At 37.5% G+C, this 18,551-nt stretch overlaps 1 protein-coding gene across 7 annotated transcripts in view; it reads right to left on the reverse strand.

Moving 5' to 3' along the window:
* The window catches only part of DPY19L4 (dpy-19 like 4), an 81,765-nt gene that overhangs the window by 32,107 nt on the left and 31,107 nt on the right, over positions 1-18,551 (reverse strand). For all 7 annotated transcript variants that reach the window (XM_057497884.1, XM_057497886.1, XM_057497888.1 and 4 more), the window contains 3 exons: positions 18,207-18,280; positions 15,961-16,119; positions 15,105-15,227 (listed from right to left, as the gene is read on the reverse strand). In XM_057497884.1, the coding sequence (XP_057353867.1) occupies positions 15,105-15,227; positions 15,961-16,119; positions 18,207-18,280 (356 nt within the window). The remainder of the gene's footprint in view (positions 1-15,104; positions 15,228-15,960; positions 16,120-18,206; positions 18,281-18,551) is intronic.

Consider the following 18,551-nt stretch of genomic DNA (forward strand, 5'->3'; position numbering starts at 1 on the left):
GGCCCAGCAGCATCGGACTTTGCTGACTGGCGGGCACAGTGAGATTCTCCCAGCTTTCACAGGCCTGTTTCTGGCCAGCTGGGGAGGCAGGAGCCAGCTCTAAGAGCTCCTTCCTCCCCACACGCGGCCAAGCCCAGTGCTGAGCACCTCACTGCTGCTAGGGAGCACCTGAACGACTCGTTGCTATAGCAGCTGTGCACCATCCTGGTGCAAATAGCTGCCTCCGCTGCAAGCCCAGCCTCCCACTGTGGGACTTGCTACCACTGCTTGCTGCACACTCTGGTGTCCTGCCCACTGTGCCAACGGTGCTGCCTCCACGAGCCTGGGCGCCCTGCCATTGCACAACTCACCGTGAGACCACCCCTGTCCACCCCTGTTAACCCAGCAGCCCAGCCATTGCTGCACCACAGGCAGAGGGTGACCCCGCCCACAATGATCCCAGCAGAAGCCACTGCTCTGATCACACAGGCCCGGCTGAGGCAAACCACCAGCCTCAGCATACTGAGATGAACCATTGTTGACAGACATAAAGGCTACCCCACCCATTGCCCACCAACAGCAACTGGGGTTTCACAGGAAAGGAGAAGCAGGCAGTGGAGAGGAAAGGGTTCTGAACTTCTGGGTACCACAGGATGCCTTCTTCATAAAGCCATTACTCATTAGACCAGGAAGCATGGCAGAGCCATCTCACACAAAGGAAGAAACATAGAAACCCTGACAAAATGAGGAGGCAAAAGAACATGTTCCAAACAAAACTGCAGGATAAGACACCAGAAACAGAACTAAATGAAACAGAGACCACCAATCTTCTTGATAAAGATTTCAAAGTAAAAGTCATAAATATCTCACTGATCTGCAGAAATGTATTACAGATCCCAGGGAGGACTTCAACAAAGAGATAAAAGAGCTGAAGAACACAGTAACTGAAATAAAATATACAATGGAGGGAATGAATAACAGATTGCTGCCAATAGAGGAGACAATCAATGAAATGAAAATTAGAGAACAGGAACACAACAAAGCTGAGGAACAGAGAGAATAAAGGGTCTCTAGGAATGAAAGAATAGTAAGAGAACTCTGCGACCAATCCAAATGAAACAATATTCACATAACAGGGTTACCAGAAGGAGAAGAGAGAAACAAAGAGATACAAAGTCTAAAGAAATACCTGTTGAAAACTTCCCCAATTTGGGAAAGGAAATATACACTCAGGTCACGAAAGTACAGGGAGCCCTTAATGAAAGGAACCCCAGGGAGACAACACCAAGACATAAAATAATTAAAATGGCAAAGATTAAGGATAACGAGAGAATACTGAAAGCAGCCACACAAAAAATATTACTTATAAGGGAAACCCTATCAGGCTATCAGTAGACTTCTCAGCAGAAACCTTACAGGCCAGAAGGGAGTGGCATGAAATATTTAATGTACTGGAACAGAAGGACCTTCAAGCAAGAATCCTAAACCCAGCAATATTATCATTCAAATTTGAAGCAGAGATTAAACAATTTCCAGGTAAACAAAGGCTCAAAGAATTTATAACAATTAAACCAATATTACAGAATAAGATAGAGGGACTGCCATTGATGGAAATGTTCCTAAGGCTAAATAGTTTTCACCAGTGAAATTAAACAGTAAAGGTAGTAGACCGATTAATTACTAACTAAGTATGAAATTAGAACAAAACAAAAGTAGCAAAACTAACTATACACAAAATCAGCCAAAGGATACACAGAAACTGCAGATTATGACATCTAATATATTAAGTGTGGAGAAGGAATAAGAAAAAAAGTACTTTCAGATTGTGCTTGAGATAGAGCAATCAGCAACTTAATACAGAGTGTTATACAGTCAGGGAGCTATCCTTGAACATTTGGTAGCCACAAGCCTAAAGCCTATAATGAATATACAAAAAAAGTAAAAAAGAAATCCAACCACAACACTAAAGAACACCATCAAATAACAAGAGAAGAATATAAGAGAGGAGTTATAAAAACAAACAGAAAACAATAAAATGGCAATAAGTACATATCTATCAATGATTACCTTAAATGTAAATGGACTGAATGCACCAATCAAAAGCCCTATAAAGTGGCAGAATGGATAAAGAAACAAACCCACCTCTATGCTGCCTACATGAGACTCATTTCAGACTGAAATACACACACAGACTAAAAGTGAAAGGATGGAAGAAGATATTTCATGCTAACAATAGAGAGAAAAAAGCAGGAGTAGCAGTACTTATATCAGACAAATAGATTTTGAAACAAAGAAAGTAATAAGAGACAAAGGACATTACATAATGACAAAGGGATCAGTCCAATAAGAGGATATAACCATTGTAAATATCTATGCTCCCAACATAGGAGCACCTAAATATGTAAAACAAATACTAACAGAATTAAAGGGGGCAGGAGATTGTAACACATTCATTTTAGGGGGCTATAACACACCACTCACATCAATAGATCAAAACCAGACAAAAAATAAAAAAGGAAATACAGGCACTGAACAAAACATTAGATCAGATGGACTTAACAGATATATCTACAGAACACTCCACCCAAAAGCAGCAGGATTAACATTTTTCTCAGGTGTACATGGAATGTTCTCCAGAACAGATCACATACCAGGCCACAAAAAGAACTTAAATAAATTTAAAAATATTGAAATTGTATCAAGCAACTTCTCAGACCACAATGGTATGAAACTAGAAATAAATTATACAAAGAAAACAAAAAAGCCTACAAACACATGGAGGCTAAACAACATGCTTCTAAATAATAAATGGATCAATGACCAAATTAAAACAGAAATCAAGCAATACATGGAGACAAATGAAAACAAAAATAAGACAGTCCAGTAGTGGGATGCCACAAAGGCCATTCTAAGAGGAAATACATAGCAATACAGGCCTGTCTCAAGAAACAAGAACAATCCCAAATTAACAGTCTAAACTCACAATTAAACAAGAAAAAGAAAAACAAATGAAACCCAGTTAGTAGAAGGAGAGACATAAAAGATCAGAGCAGAAATAAATAATACAAAGAAGAATAAAAGAATAGCAAAAAATCAATGAAACCAAGAGCTGATTCTTTGAGAAAATAAACAAAATAGATAAACCTTCAGCCAGACTTGTCAAAAAAAAAATGAGCACACAAATAAATAAACAAAGAAGAATAGTCACAGAAACAAAGAAGGGATAGTCACAATGGATACCACAGATATACAAAGAATTATTAGAGAATACTATGAAAAATTAGATGCCAATGAACTGGACAACCTAGAAGAAACAGACAAATTCCTAGAAAAATACAACCTTCCAAGTTGACCCAGGAACAAAAAGAAAATTTGAACAGCCCAATAACCAGCAATGAAGTTGAATTGGTAATCAAAAACTCCACAAAAAACAAAATTCAGAGCCCAATCGCTTCACAGCTGAATTCTACCAAACATACAAAGAAGAGCTAATACCCATCCTTCTTAAGGGTATTCCAAAAAGTAGAAGAGGGAATACTTAAAAACTTATTTATGAGGCCAGCATCACTCTAATACCAAAACCAGACAAAGACACTACAAAAAAAGAAAATTAAAGACAAATCTCTCTCATGAACATAGATGTAAAAATCCTCAACAAATATTAGAAAACTCAATTCAAAAATACATCCAAAAGATCATCCATCATGACCAACTGGGATTAATTCCAGGGATGCAGGATAGTATAATATTTGTGAATCAATCAATGTCATACACCACATTAACAAAAAAGATAAAAACCACATGATCATCTCTATAGATGCTGAAAAGCATTTGACAAAATTCAACATCCACTCATGATAAGAACTCTTAGCAAAATGGACATAGAGAGTACATACCTTAATGTAATAAAGACCATACATGACACGCCCAGAGCTAGTATCATACTTAATAGTGAAAAGTTGAAAGCTTTTCCTCTAAGACCAGAAACAAGACAAGGATGTCTACTCTCACTACTTTTATTCATCATAGTACTAGAGGTCCTAGCCATGGCAGACAACACAAAGAGATAAAGGCATCCAAATTGGTAAGGAAAAGGTTAAACTGTCACTATTTGTAGATGACATGGTATTATACATAAAAAACCCTAAGGACTCCACCAAAAAACTATTATAACTAATAACTGGATTTGGCAAACTTGCAGGATACAAAGTTAATACATAGAAATCTGTTGTATTTCTATATACTAACAACAAATTATCAGAAAGAGAAATCAGGAAAACAATTCCATTAACAATTGCATAAAAAAGAATAAAATACCTAGGAATAAACCTAATTAAGGAAGTGGAAGACCTATACTCTGAAAACTTTAAGACACTCATGAGAGTAATTAAAGAAGACACAAGTAAGAAGAAATCTATCCTATGCTCATGGATAGGAATACAATAATTAATATTGTCAAAATGACCATCCTGCCCAAGGCAATTTACAGATTCAATGTAATCCCTATCAAAATACCAACAGCATTTTTCAATGAACTAGAACAAATAGTTCCAAAATTCATCTGGAACCACAAGAGACCCAAATAGCCAAAACAATCCTGAGAAAGAAGAACAAAGCTGGGGGTATTATGCTCCCTGACTCCAAGCTCTACTACAAAGCTATAGTAATCAAAACAACATGGTACTGACACAAGAACAGATCCCATAGATCAATGAAAGAGAATACAGAGCCCAGATATAAACCCACACATATATGGTCAATTAAATAATAGTAAAAGAGCCATGAATATACAATGGGGAACAGACAGCCTCTTCAATAACTGGTGTTGGGAACATTGGACAGCTAAATGCAAGAGAATGTTAATGCCTAACTCCATATGCAAAAGTAAACTCAAAATGGATTAAAGACCTGAATGTAAGACATGAAACCATAAAACTCATTGAAGAAAAGAGGCAAAATCTCTTGAATGTAAGTATGAGCAATTTTTCCTTGACACATCTCCTTGAGCTAAGGAAACAAAATAAAAAATGAACAAGTGGGACTACATCAAACTTAAGAGCTTCTGTACAATAAAGGACACCATCAGCAGAACAAAAAGTCAACTGATGGTATGGAAGAATATATTTGTAAATGATATAAGGGGTTAACACACAAAATACATAAAGAGCTCAAAAGCCTCAACACCAAAAAAAACAACCCAGTTAAAAAATGGGTGGATGACCTTAACAGACACTTCTCTGAAGAAGAAGTACAGATAACCAAGAGGCACATGAAAAGATGCTCCACATCACTAATCATCAGGGAAATAAATACAAATCTAAACCACAATGAGATATCACCCCACACCAAAATGACCGCTATGCAAAATTCAAGAAATAACAAGTGTTGGTTAGGATAGGAACCACTTACACTGTTGGTGGGAATGTTAGTTAGTGCAGCTACTGTGGAAAGCAGTATGGAGGTTCCTCAAAAAACAAAAAATAGAAATACCATTGAACCCAGTAATTTCTCCTCTAGGAATCTTCCTTAAGAAAACAAAATCCCGAGAGAGAGGCGGAGCCAACATGGCGGCGTGAGTAGGACAGTGGGAATCTCCTCCCAAAAACATATATACTTTTGAAAATACAACAAACACAACTAGCCCTAAAAGAGAGACCAGAAGACGCAGGACAGTGGCCAGACTGCAGCTACACCAGCGAGAACCCAGCGACTGGTGAAAGGGGTAAGATACAAGCCCCGGCCCGGCGGGACCCGAGCGCCCCTCCCCCCAGCTCCCGGCGGGAGAAGAATAGGCAGAGCGGGAGGGAGACGGAGCCCAGGACTGCCGAACACCCAGCCCCAGCCATCCGGGCCAGAGTGCAGACACAGTACGTGCCCAGGGGGCCCTGGATACTAGGGAAACAGGGAGTAAGACCTCTGAGCGGGTGCGGAAGCTGATGCCCCTGTGACAAAGAAAAGCGGGGGCTTTTTGAAAGTCTTAAAGGGACAGGGACTTAACAACTTGACGGAAACAACCCAGGTCACAGTACAGCAGCTGGAAATTACAGGGAAAACCGGGTGCACTAACCCCCTGGGCAACAGCTCTGAGACCCCTCACGGAGGCAAACAGTGAAGCAGCCCCCCATCCATTACGCCACCGGGTGCTGCGAAAGCAGAGAAGCAGCCTGAGACAAATTCCGCCCACAGAAAGGGAAATTTCTCCCTTCCGGCCGGGCAAGACACAAAGACCCACTCTACACGCAATTACCCAACACAAACCACTAGGGGTCGCAGTTGTCCCAGTAAAGAAAGGCCAGTAGCAAGTGAAAATTTTGGCCCTCCCAGCTGACAGTCAATAGCACCTGTCAACATGAAAAGGCAAAAAAATATGATCCAGACAAGACTAACCCAGACAGCTTCGGCATCTGCTACATCTTCCCCTGAGAAGGAATCTGGGGAGATAGATTTAGCCAGTCTTCCTGAAAAAGAATTCAAAACAAAAGTCATAACCATGCTGATGGACTTGCAGAGAAATATGCAAGAACTAAGGAAGGAGAATTCAGAAATAAAACAAGCTCTGGAAGGACTTCAAAACAGAATGGACGAGATGCAAGAGACCATTAATGGACTAGAAAACAGAGAACAGGAACGCAGAGAAGCTGATGCAGAGAGAGATAAAAGGATCTCCAGGAATGAAAGAATTTTAAGAGAGCTGAGTGATCAAACGAAAAGGAACAATATAAGAATCATAGGTATTCCAGAAGAAGTAGAGAGAGAAGAGGGGATAGAAAATGTCTTTGAAGAAATAATTGCTGAAAATTTCCCCAAACTAGGGGAAGAAATGTCCTCTCAGACCACAGAGGTACACAGAACTCCCACGACAAGGGATCCAAGGAGGGCAACACCAAGACACATAATAATTAAAATGGCAAAGATCAAAAACAAGGACAAAGTATTACAGGCAGCCAGAGAGAAAAAAAAGGTTACCTACAAAGGAAAACCCATCAGGCTATCATCAGACTTCTCAACAGAAACCCTACAGGCCAGAAGAGAATGGCATGATATACTTAATGCAATGAAACAGAAGGGCCTCGAACCAAGACTACTGTATCCAGCACGAATATCATTTAAATATGAAGGAGGGATTAAACAATTCCCAGACAAGCAAAAGTTGAGGGAATTTGCCTCCCACAAACCACCTCTACAGGGCATCCTACAGGGACTGCTCTAGATGGGAGCACTCCTAAAAAGAGCACACAACAAAACACCCAACATATGAAGAAGGGAGGAGGAGGAATAAGAAGGGAGAGAAATAAAGAATCATCAGACTGTGTTTATAATAGCTCAACAAGCGAGTTAAGTTAGACAGTAAGATAGTAAAGAAGCTAACCCTAAACCTTTGGTAACCACAAACTTAAAGCCTGCAATGGCAATAAATTCATACCTTTCAATAATCACCCTAAATGTAAATGGACTGAATGCACCAATCAAAAGACACAGAGTAATAGAATGGATAAAAAAGCAAGATCCATCCATATGCTGCTTACAAGAGACTCACCTCAAACCCAAAGATGCGCACAGACTTAAAGTCAAGGGATGGAAAAAGATATTTCAAGCAAACAACAGAGAGAAGAAAGCAGGTGTTGCAATTCTGGTATCAGACAAAACAGACTTCAAAATAAAGAAAGTAACAAAAGACAAAGAAGGACATTACATAATGATAAAGGGCTCAGTCCATCAAGAGGATATAACCATTATAAATATATATGCACCCAATACAGGAGCACAAACATACCTGAAACAAATATTAATAGAACTAAAGGAGGAAATAGAATGCAATGCATTCATTCTAGGAGACTTCAACACACCACTCACTCCAAAGGACAGATCCACCAGACAGAAAATAAGTAAGGACACAGAGGCACTGAACAACACATTAGAACAGATGGACCTAATAGACATCAACAGAACTCTACATCCAAAAGCAACAGGATACACATTCTTCTCAAGTGCACATGGAACATTCTCCAGAATAGACCACATACTAGGACACAAAAAGAGCCTCAGTAAATTCCAAAAGATTGAAACCCTACCAACCAACTTTTCAGACCACAAAGGCATTAAACTAGAAATAAACTGTTCAAAGAAAGCAAAAAGGCTCACAAACACATGGAGGTTAAACAACACGCTCCTAAATAATCAATGGATCAATGACCAAATCAAAATGGAGATCCAGCAATATATGGAAACAAATGACAATAACAACACTAAGCCCCAACTTCTGTGGGACACAGCAAAAGCAGTCTTAAGAGGAAAGTATATAGCAATCCAAGCATATTTAAAACAGGAAGAGCAATCCCAAATGAATGGTCTAATGTCACAATTATCGAAATTGGAAAAAGAAGAACAGATGAGGCCTAAGGTCAGCAGAAGGAGGGACATAATAAAGATCAGAGAAGAAATAAATAAAATTGAGAAGAATAAAACAATAGCAAAAATCAATGAAACCAAGAGCTGGTTCTTCGAGAAAATAAACAAAATAGATAAGCCTCTAGCCAGACTTATTAAGAGGAAAAGAGAGTCAACACAAATCAACAGTATCAGAAATGAGAAAGGAAAAATCACGACGGACCCCGCAGAAATACAAAGAATTATTAGAGACTACTATGAAAACCTATATGCTAACAAGCTGGGAAACCTAGGAGAAATGGACAACTTCCTAGAAAAATACAACCTTCCAAGACTGACCCAAAAAGAAACAGAAAATCTAAACAGACCAATTACCAGCAACGAAATTGAAGCAGTAATCAAAAAACTACCAAAGAACAAAACCCCCGGGCCAGATGGATTTACCTCGGAATTTTATCAGACATACAGATAATACCCATTCTCCTTAAAGTTTTCCAAGAAATAGAAGAGGAGGGGATACTCCCAAACTCATTCTATGAAGCTAACATCACCCTAATACCAAAACCAGGCAAAGACCCCACCAAAAAAGAAAACTACAGACCAATGTCCCTGATGAACGTAGACGCAAAAATACTCAACAAAATTTTAGCAAACCGAATTCAAAAATACATCAAAACCATCGTACACCATGACCAAGTGGGATTCATCCCAGGGATGCAAGGATGGCACAACATTCGAAAGTCCATCAATATCATCCATCACATCAACAAAAAGAAAGACAAAAACCACATGATCATCTCCATAGATGCTCAAAAAGCATTTGACAAAGTTCAACATCCATTCATGATATAAACTCTCAGCAAAATGGGAATAGGGGGCAAGTACCTCAACATAATAAAGGCCATCTATGAAAAACCCACAGCCAACATTATATTGAATAGCGAGAAGCTGAAAGCATTTCCACTGAGATCGGGAACTAGACAGGGATGCCCACTCTCCCCACTGTTATTTAACATAGTACTGGAGGTCCTAGCCACGGCAATCAGACAAAACAAAAAAATACAAGGAATCCAGATTGGCAAAGAAGAAGTCAAACTGTCACTATTTGCAGATGACATGATACTGTACATAAAAAACCCTAAAGACTCCACCCCAGAACTACTAGAACTGATATCAGAATACAGCAAAGTTGCAGGATACAAAATCAACACACAGAAATCTGTGGCTTTCCTATATACCAACAATGAACCAACAGAAAGAGAAATCAGGAAAACAACTCCATTCACAATTGCATCAAAAAAAATAAAATACCTAGGAATAAACCTAACCAAAGAAGTGAAAGACTTATATTCTGAAAACTACAAGTCACTCTTAAAAGAAATTAAAGGGGACACTAACAGATGGAAAAGCATCCCATGCTCATGGCTAGGAAGAATTAATATCGTCAAAATGGCCATCCTGCCCAAAGCAATATACAGATTTGATGCAATCCCTATGAAACTACCAGCAACATTCTTCAATGAACTGGAACAAATAATTCAAAAATTCATATGGAACCACCAAAGACCCCGAATAGCCAAAGCAATCCTGAGAAAGAAGAATAAAGTAGGGGGGATCTCACTCCCCAACTTCAAGCTTTATTATAAAGCCATAGTTATCAAGACAATTTGGTACTGGCACAAGAACAGAGCCACAGACCAATGGAACAGACTAGACAATCCGGACATTAACCCAGACATATATGGCCAATTAATATTTGATAAAGGAGCCATGGACATACAATGGCGAAATGACAGTCTCTTCAACAGGTGGTGCTGGCAAAACTGGACAGCTACATGTAGGAGAATGAAACTGGACCATTGTCTAACCCCATATACAAAAGTAAACTCAAAATGGATCAAAGACCTGAATGTAAGTCACGAAACCATTAAACTCTTGGAAGAAAACATAGGCACGAACCTCTTAGACATAAACATGAGTGACCTCTTCTTGAACATATCTCCCCGGGCAAGGAAAACAACAGCAAAAATGAACAAGTGGGACTATATTAAGTTGAAAAGCTTCTGTACAGCAAAAGACACCATCAATAGAACAAAAAGGAACCCTACAGTATGGGAGAATATATTTGAAAATGACACATCCGATGAAGGCTTGACGTCCAGAATATATAAAGAGCTCACACGCCTCAACAAACAAAAAACAAATAACCCAATTAAAAAATGGGCAAAGGAACTGAACAGACGGTTCTCCAAAAAAGAAATACAGATGTCCAACAGACACATGAAAAGATGCTCCACATCGCTAATTATCAGAGAAATGCAAATTAAAACTACAATGAGGTATCACCTCACACCAGTAAGGATGGCTGCCATCCAAAAGACAAATAACAACAAATGTTGGCGAGGCTGTGGAGAAAGGGGAACCCTCCTACACTGCTGGTGGGAATGTAAACTTGTTCAACCATTGTGGAAAGCAGTATGGAGGTACATCAAAATGCTCAAAACAGACATACCATTTGACCCAGGAATTGCACTCCTAGGAATTTACCCTAAGAATGCAGCAATCAAGTATGAGAAAGACCAGTGTACCCCTATGTTTATCGCAGCACTATTTACAATAGCCAAGAATTGGAAGCAACCTAAATGTCCATCGATAGATGAATGGATAAAGAAGGTGTGGTACATATACACAATGGAATACTACTCAGCCATAAGAAAAGGGCAAATCCAACCATTTGCAGCAACATGGATGGAGCTGGAGGGTATTATGCTCAGTGAAACAAGCCAAGCAGAGAAAGAGAAATACCAAATGATTTCACTCATCTGTGGAATATAAGAACAAAGGAAAAACTGAAGGAACAAAACAGCAACAGAATCACAGAACTCAAGAATGGACTAACAGGTACCAAAGGGAAAGGGACTGGGGAGGATGGGTGGGTAGGGAGGGATAAGGGGGGGCAGAAAAAGAGGGGTATTAAGATTAGCATCCATAGCGGGGTGGGAGAAAGGGGAGGGCTGTACAACACAGAGAAGACAAGTAGTGATTCTACAACAGTTTGCTACGCTGATGGACAGTGATTGTAAAGGAGTATATAGGGGGGACCTGGTATAGGGGAGAGCCTAGTAAACAAAGTATTCGTCATGTAAGTGTAGATTTATGATTAAAAAAAAAAAAAAAAGCAGTTCCTATGTGGTGACCTCCAATGAGTTCTACACAATGATATAAAGGGCATATAAAAGTGTAGGCAAAGGGTCTGTTTGTGTTTATACAGAGGATCAAAGCCTAATTTGGCTACCCCAAAAATGAACTAAGATACGATATGAAAAAGAACTTCCAACATCAGCACTCTCAGGAAGACTCATGAGAGAAGATGATCAGCAAAAAAAAAAAAATCTCCAACAAAGATCCACGCACTGTCACAGGTGTAGATGCACTCATCCCACCAGTTCCTGGACTTGCCATGGGAATGATGAAGGAGATATCTAAGCTGGCCTGTGCATACAGTAAAACAAAAATTGGACTGGATCTATACTGCTGGAACTCAACCAAGAATTAGGAGAAGTGCAAATTGTAGCACTCCAAAATCTTACAACCACAGACTATTTATCGTTAAAAGAACATATGGGATATGAACAGTCCCCAGGAATGGGTTGTTCTAGTTTATCTGAATTCTCTCAGACTGTTAAAGTTCAGTCGGACAATATCCACCATATCATAGATAAGTTTTCACAAATGCCTAAGGTGCCTAACTGGTTTTCTTGGTTTCACTGGAGATGGCTGGTAATTACAGGTATGCTTTGGTTAGGTAACTATATTCCTATTATGTTAATGTGTGTGCACAATTTAATTAGTAGTTTAAAACCTATCCATGCTGAAGTTACTCTACAAGAAGATATGTCAAAGAAATAATCAATCTTCCCAGGTTTTCTTCTGCCTGCTACTTCTATAGCTTTTCTTCTTCCTACCTAATCATAACCTTTAAATAGAACTCGTGCCACATGTCGAATTTACCGAGTATCATAATTCTTCCAAGTGGTAAAGACACCTCAAGACAAATGCTGGGCATAGAAGCCACAGGGCATAAATTTGCAAAGAAGTAAAAAGCTAACCTTTTCAAACAATAAGGCCTCTCTCTCACTTACCAACTTCACATTTCCCTGTATGGCCCCGGAAGATGACTGGTTAGCCAGAGACGGGTAAGATTCCTCAAGGGAGGAACAACCTAAGACAGGCACAGTCGCAGGGGGCCATGTGGTGAGAAAATGGGGAGCAGCAGAGGTGAGGCTTAGAACCTCCCCCCTCATGTTCTGAGAGAAATCTTCTGCATACATGGATGTTTATTGCCCTCGTCTAGCTCGGATTAACACATAGTCTACAGGCACACACCTGATCATCTACATTTGCTCTCTTACAACACTAAACTCTGTTTTCTACCTTTATCTCGTATCTACCTACTTCAGCATTTTATTAAAAATAATAACAATAGAGAAATGTGGTATCCACATATAAATCAAGTTTAAAAATCAAATGAATATTCATATTTGAACTGACTGTGTATAGTTCATAATGCAGGAACAAAACCGAAGGCTTCTGTGATGACTGCCCTTGCACTGTTCACCATGTAACTTGTTCACTATGTAAGAATTTGTGCTCCATGTAAGAATTTGTTCGTTATGCATCAGAAGATTGGAGACTGATGGAGGTTGGGCTTGGGGTGGATTAATGATTGTGCATTGAGTATTGACCCCCCTATACAGAGGTTTATTGTGGTTAACAACTATTTGATCAATAAATATGAGAGATGCCCTCACAAAATATATATATACACATATATATATATAAACACACTTCCAATTGTAAAATAAATAAGTGACCAGGATGTAATGTATAGCATAAGGAGTATAGTCAAAATATTGTAACAACCTGGTATGGTGATACCTGGTACCTAGAATTATCATGTATATAAATGTTGAATCACTGTGTTGTACACCTGAAACTAATGTAATGCAATACTGTTGTCAACTACCCTTCAATAAAAAAAAAAAAAAAAAAAAAAAGAAAACAAAATCCCTGATTCAAAAAGATATATGCATCCCCATGTTTACAGCTGCATTATTTACAATAGCCAAGATACGTTATCAACCTAAGTATCCATCAATAGATGAATGGATAAAGAAGATGTGGTACATATACACAATGGAGTATTATTCAGCCACAATAAGAAAAGAAATCCTGCCATTTGCAACCACATGGATAGATCTAGAAGGTATTATGCTCAGTGAAATAATCCAAGTGGAGAAAGACAACTGCCTTATGATTTCACTTATTTGTAGAATATAAATACAAAGCAGAACAGAATGAACAAAACAGCAGTAGACTCAGAGACACAGAGAAGTGACTACTGGTTACCATGAGGGAGGGGTTGGTGTGGGCAGGTAGGGAGGGAGGTTGAGGGGGATAAACGAGCACAAAAATTCTCAATCATACTGTAACTTGGTCATGGGGATAGTAGTACAGCATGGAGAGTACAGCCAATGATTCTGTTAACATCTTTCTGTGTTGACAGATAGTAACCCCACTAGTGAAGGTGAGGATTTAATAATATGGATAACTGTTAAATCAGTGTGCTGTATATTTGAAACCAGTATAAGATTGTATATTAATGATACCTCAATTAAGAAAAAAAAGGGATGCAGTGGTTCTGAGGATCTTCAAGATAACTGTCGTAGGTTTCATCCAGGAATGCAGTGTTTCTGATTTACAGCCTGATGCTACTGACTGATTACCTTCCCTTGTCTTTCTTCCCCATTCTCTGGCCCTTATGTCACTTAATTTTAGGACATTTCACAATTTTCCTTTATTGGCTCTGAGCATCTTCCCACATACTTTGCCCTATGCATCTTTTCCATCTGGCTGTTTCTGCGTTTATATCCTTTTATAATAAGCTGGTGATCTTGTAAATAAGTAAAATGTTTGAGCTCTATAAGCACTAGTAAACTTATTGAACCTGAGGAGGGGTTCTTAGAAATCTTTTATAGCTAGTCAGTCAGAGAAGCACAGGTTACAATGTGACATCTGAGGCAGGCATGTGGAGGTCTGTCTTGTAGGGCTGAATGCTTATGTGGACTCTAGTGCTGTCCCTGGATACTGGTGTCACAACTGAATTGAATTGTAGGACACCAAATTGGTGTCCAGAGAATTGTTCGTTGGTGTGAGGAAACCCCCTTCACACACTGAAATTGGGTGCTCAGAACCAAAGAATACAGATGCAGAATATATTACTTATTTATTCTCTTTTTATTTCTCATCTGAGACCAAACTTCAAAGAGAAGGGTACATTTGTTAAACCCTTACCCTCACAAACCATTTTATCTCTACTTCACTTATCAAAGTTTAATTTTATTTTTGTGTGATTAACATCTGTCTCCTCCATTAGCCCATAAGTCACTTAAAGCTAGAGACTGTGTGTGTCCACTTTTGTTCACCACTGAACCTCCCGCAACTAGCACAATGGCTGGCCGTTGGAAGACATTTAATAGCTTTGAACAAATGAATGAATAAGTAAATGTCAGTTCATTATAACATAAACACTTTTGTAAATGCCAGTTAGATTAAGAACATTTGTAGATTATGAGTTTTTATAGCTTTATAAATGTATTTTCACAAGTATGCACTTATTACCATTAGGAAGGACAATTCTCTAAAAAAAACAAATGGACCAAATAAAGTACACTTACCCTTCTATAATCAATGCAAGAGAGCCCAATAAAATAGTATGAATCACATGATATGTTATTTCTGGCCTTTCTCCAATTCGTCCATCCTCAAGAGTAATAGTTTCTTTCAGGAACTTCTTACCACTAAAGAAAAGAAATGTTTTTTTTACTATTTTGAAAATATGTATTTGAAAAATGAAAGATCTTAAATTTCTTCATAAGAATAAATATAGGTGGTTTGTAAAATCTGAAAGTATATTCTGCTAGTCAAACGCTTAGCTTATAGATCAAAGTCTTTGAAAATGGCTTTTAGAACCTAAAGACAACTGACTCAGTGAAGACTAAATATGAAAGTTCAAGAAATGCAATAAAAGACTTTTAGACTGTTTATCAGCTATCACTCAACTAGTGACTGCTAAACCAATATAGTTAAATCAAATAACTAAGTTCTTGAAATTGAGATACCATACATAACCTCTTCTAAAACATGAAATATTTTACAAAATAGCAAACATGAAATATTTTACAAAATAGTTAAATTTCATAATTTAAAATCACTTATACTACTAGCTTAAGTTAAACAGAAGTTATTCTTACACTACGTAAAAATTTTAGTGTATTGGTGGTAAACAAATTGGTAACAAAGTTTAACTGATTATTTAAATATTGTTCCTACATTAAATATGAACATATGTATTGAGATATATAAACTTAAACTTTATCTGGTTAACTTACAATGTTATTTTACATACTGATGAAGAAATAATGGAATTAAAGTTCTAAAACAAATACACCTTATTAGAAGGATATTGAAAATAAATATTTTATACATTTTTGCAATGTATTAGTAATGTGATTGATTCTCATAGGCACTCACTTAATTCTCCAAAAAATAACTTGCATCACAGAAAGAAAACAAATAATTAACACTAAAATATAGAAAGGTAATAAAGAAGACTGTGTCAATCGCAAAAAAAAGTCTTGAGATGGTGTTTGCAGAGATTCTTGACACAGGAGCCAATTCATTGTAAAATTCCTACAGAAAACAAAAAGTATATTCAATTCACAGGTGTTTAAAACTACTGTACACAAAAGTATTTTTCTATCTCAGTGAAAGTTAAAACAAAAGAAAACGCAATCCCTAAATCCATGCACTTACTAACAGCAAGATTCCAGCCTGCCTAAATGAAGCTAATAGCATTAGTAACCCTCCTCAACAAAATGCCCTGCTAAATGTAAAATTGATTTTTATTATCCGGTAATGTGACCATCTCTAGAACCCAATACAGTTTTATGGACATTTCACTTTCTATTGTTATCTGGAAAACAACAAAAAATTCAGCTGTCCAACATCTGTCTGTGTGCTACCCAATATGGTAACTAAATACATATGGCAAATAGCACATGAAACATAGCAAGTACAAATGGAGATATACTTTAAGTACAAAATACACTCTGGACTTCAAAGATAAAAAGGAATGAGAAAAGGAATAAATTTTTTAAATTTCGGTAATTTTTATATTGTTTACACATAAAAATATTTTTAATTATCAGATTAAAGGAAACGTTATTAAAAATCACTTTTCTTTTTTTTAAAAAATGTGGCTACTAAAAAATTACATATGTGACTCATGTTATATTATTGTTGGACAGCCCTGTTTCATGTTGATAAATATAACTCAACTAGGACCCACTTTAAAAATAGATACCTAATTATTAAGACAATAATCATAAAATTTGAAATGTAAGTATTTTGAGCTATAAGAATCATTATGAGCTTTTTTTTGACCCAAAGTTAAATATGATCAACAAAACTCCTAGTACATGTAGTTTATTTGCATTCTTACTCCCAGTCCATCCCCAGCCTCCATTTTATCCTCAATCCTTAGCCCTGGAAAAGGAGAGAAGAGATGGAGCAATGTACAGGAGTGCTCATTGATGCACTGAGAACACCTGCTTCACAAATCACTGGCTTTACAATAAAAGGTTAATAAAGCTGTATCAAAGAGGCTGACATAAAAGTATCTTGTACCTATGACAAATGTACCTCTTTTTTCATTTGCCTATTGAAGTTACTAATTCTACAAGGTCCAATTCAGATTCCAACTTAGTGAGCATTTTTTTCATATCCCCTAGTCTCAATCTTTCCTTTCCTGTATTCCCATGGCATTCTACTTACCCTTTATTATAGTGCTTAAGTGCAGTCAGCTCTGTGTTAGACTATAGTCATTTTTGTATCTCCCAAAGTACCTAGCTTGGTATCCTGTATATCCAATAAATATTAACATTTCTTTGGTGGCTCTTGAAATTTGTCTCAGTAGAAATGTTTCCTGAAATTCTGGTGAACTACAAATCCTAATACCCAACTGGCAGATTTGAGCATAAGGCATTTACTGTTTATACCACCCATGTCATTAACTGTAATGAGATTTGAAATGTAAGTATTTCAAATATGAATGAGACTGCAGTATCCTTAAGGACAAGGACCATGCCTTTTTCTGAAAACATCCTGTGCATTACTAGTGAAGCAATCTATACCTGACATGCTGAACAAAGGGGTACTACATAACATCAACTAAGAAACACTGGACAAAAGCAGCCCTTCATCCTGGCTCATTACAGAGTCTCCCAAGGTTAAAGAGAAAGCCAGTGGACAGGCCAATTCGGAAGCTCTATAATCAATTTTTACTAATTGCCTGCTAAGTGTCAGGCTTATACACACAATTTAAAAAGATATAGTCCCTACCCTCATGCCCACAACCCCTTTTAATGTAAGCACTTTGCTCATGTAGTGGTTAAGATTACTTTGGCTCTTTATTCATTTTAAATCTAATGTACTCTGACTTTAGGTTTTATCATTGTTCCTCATCAAGAGAAAAGATAGCCTCAAAATACTGTGATGCCATTGTGGTTTAAGTATATTTGATTTATAGAAGACTTAAATGAGATATTTTTAAATAAGAAAAAATATTAATGTCATACCATTTCTAGATATTATAATATCCCAAATTAATTATTTTCTAAGTGGTAGGTAATTAGGTACATATTCCTTCCTTTGACTGTTTTGCTCTTTAACTTCTAAGTGGTATAGAGTTAGGTAAACTTATGTAATCTAAAACTTACTTAGTCATATTTAGTCCAAATTTTGCTTCAAGGAATTTCAGCATGTGCCCATTTTCTTTGTGTGGGACAAACATCTGCAAAAGAAAAACCCTAGTTACAATAAAGAACTATTAGCTAAGCCTTACAGCAACATGCATTTGTCTAATCCTAGAAATAGAAAACACAGTGGACTACAAAAAAAAAAAATGAATTAAATAAAGTATGGTATGACTATGAAGCAAGGAGATTTACTGGTGTAAGTCAATCACATTGTCTTATAGTTAAGCAAAAAACTAGAATGGGGTAGTAAGAAGATGTCAACTTTATCCCACCCGGCTTAACTAACTTATGAACTCTTTTGGACAA

Source organism: Manis pentadactyla, chromosome 3, assembly GCF_030020395.1.
Source record: "Manis pentadactyla isolate mManPen7 chromosome 3, mManPen7.hap1, whole genome shotgun sequence".
Lineage (NCBI taxonomy): Eukaryota > Metazoa > Chordata > Mammalia > Pholidota > Manidae > Manis > Manis pentadactyla.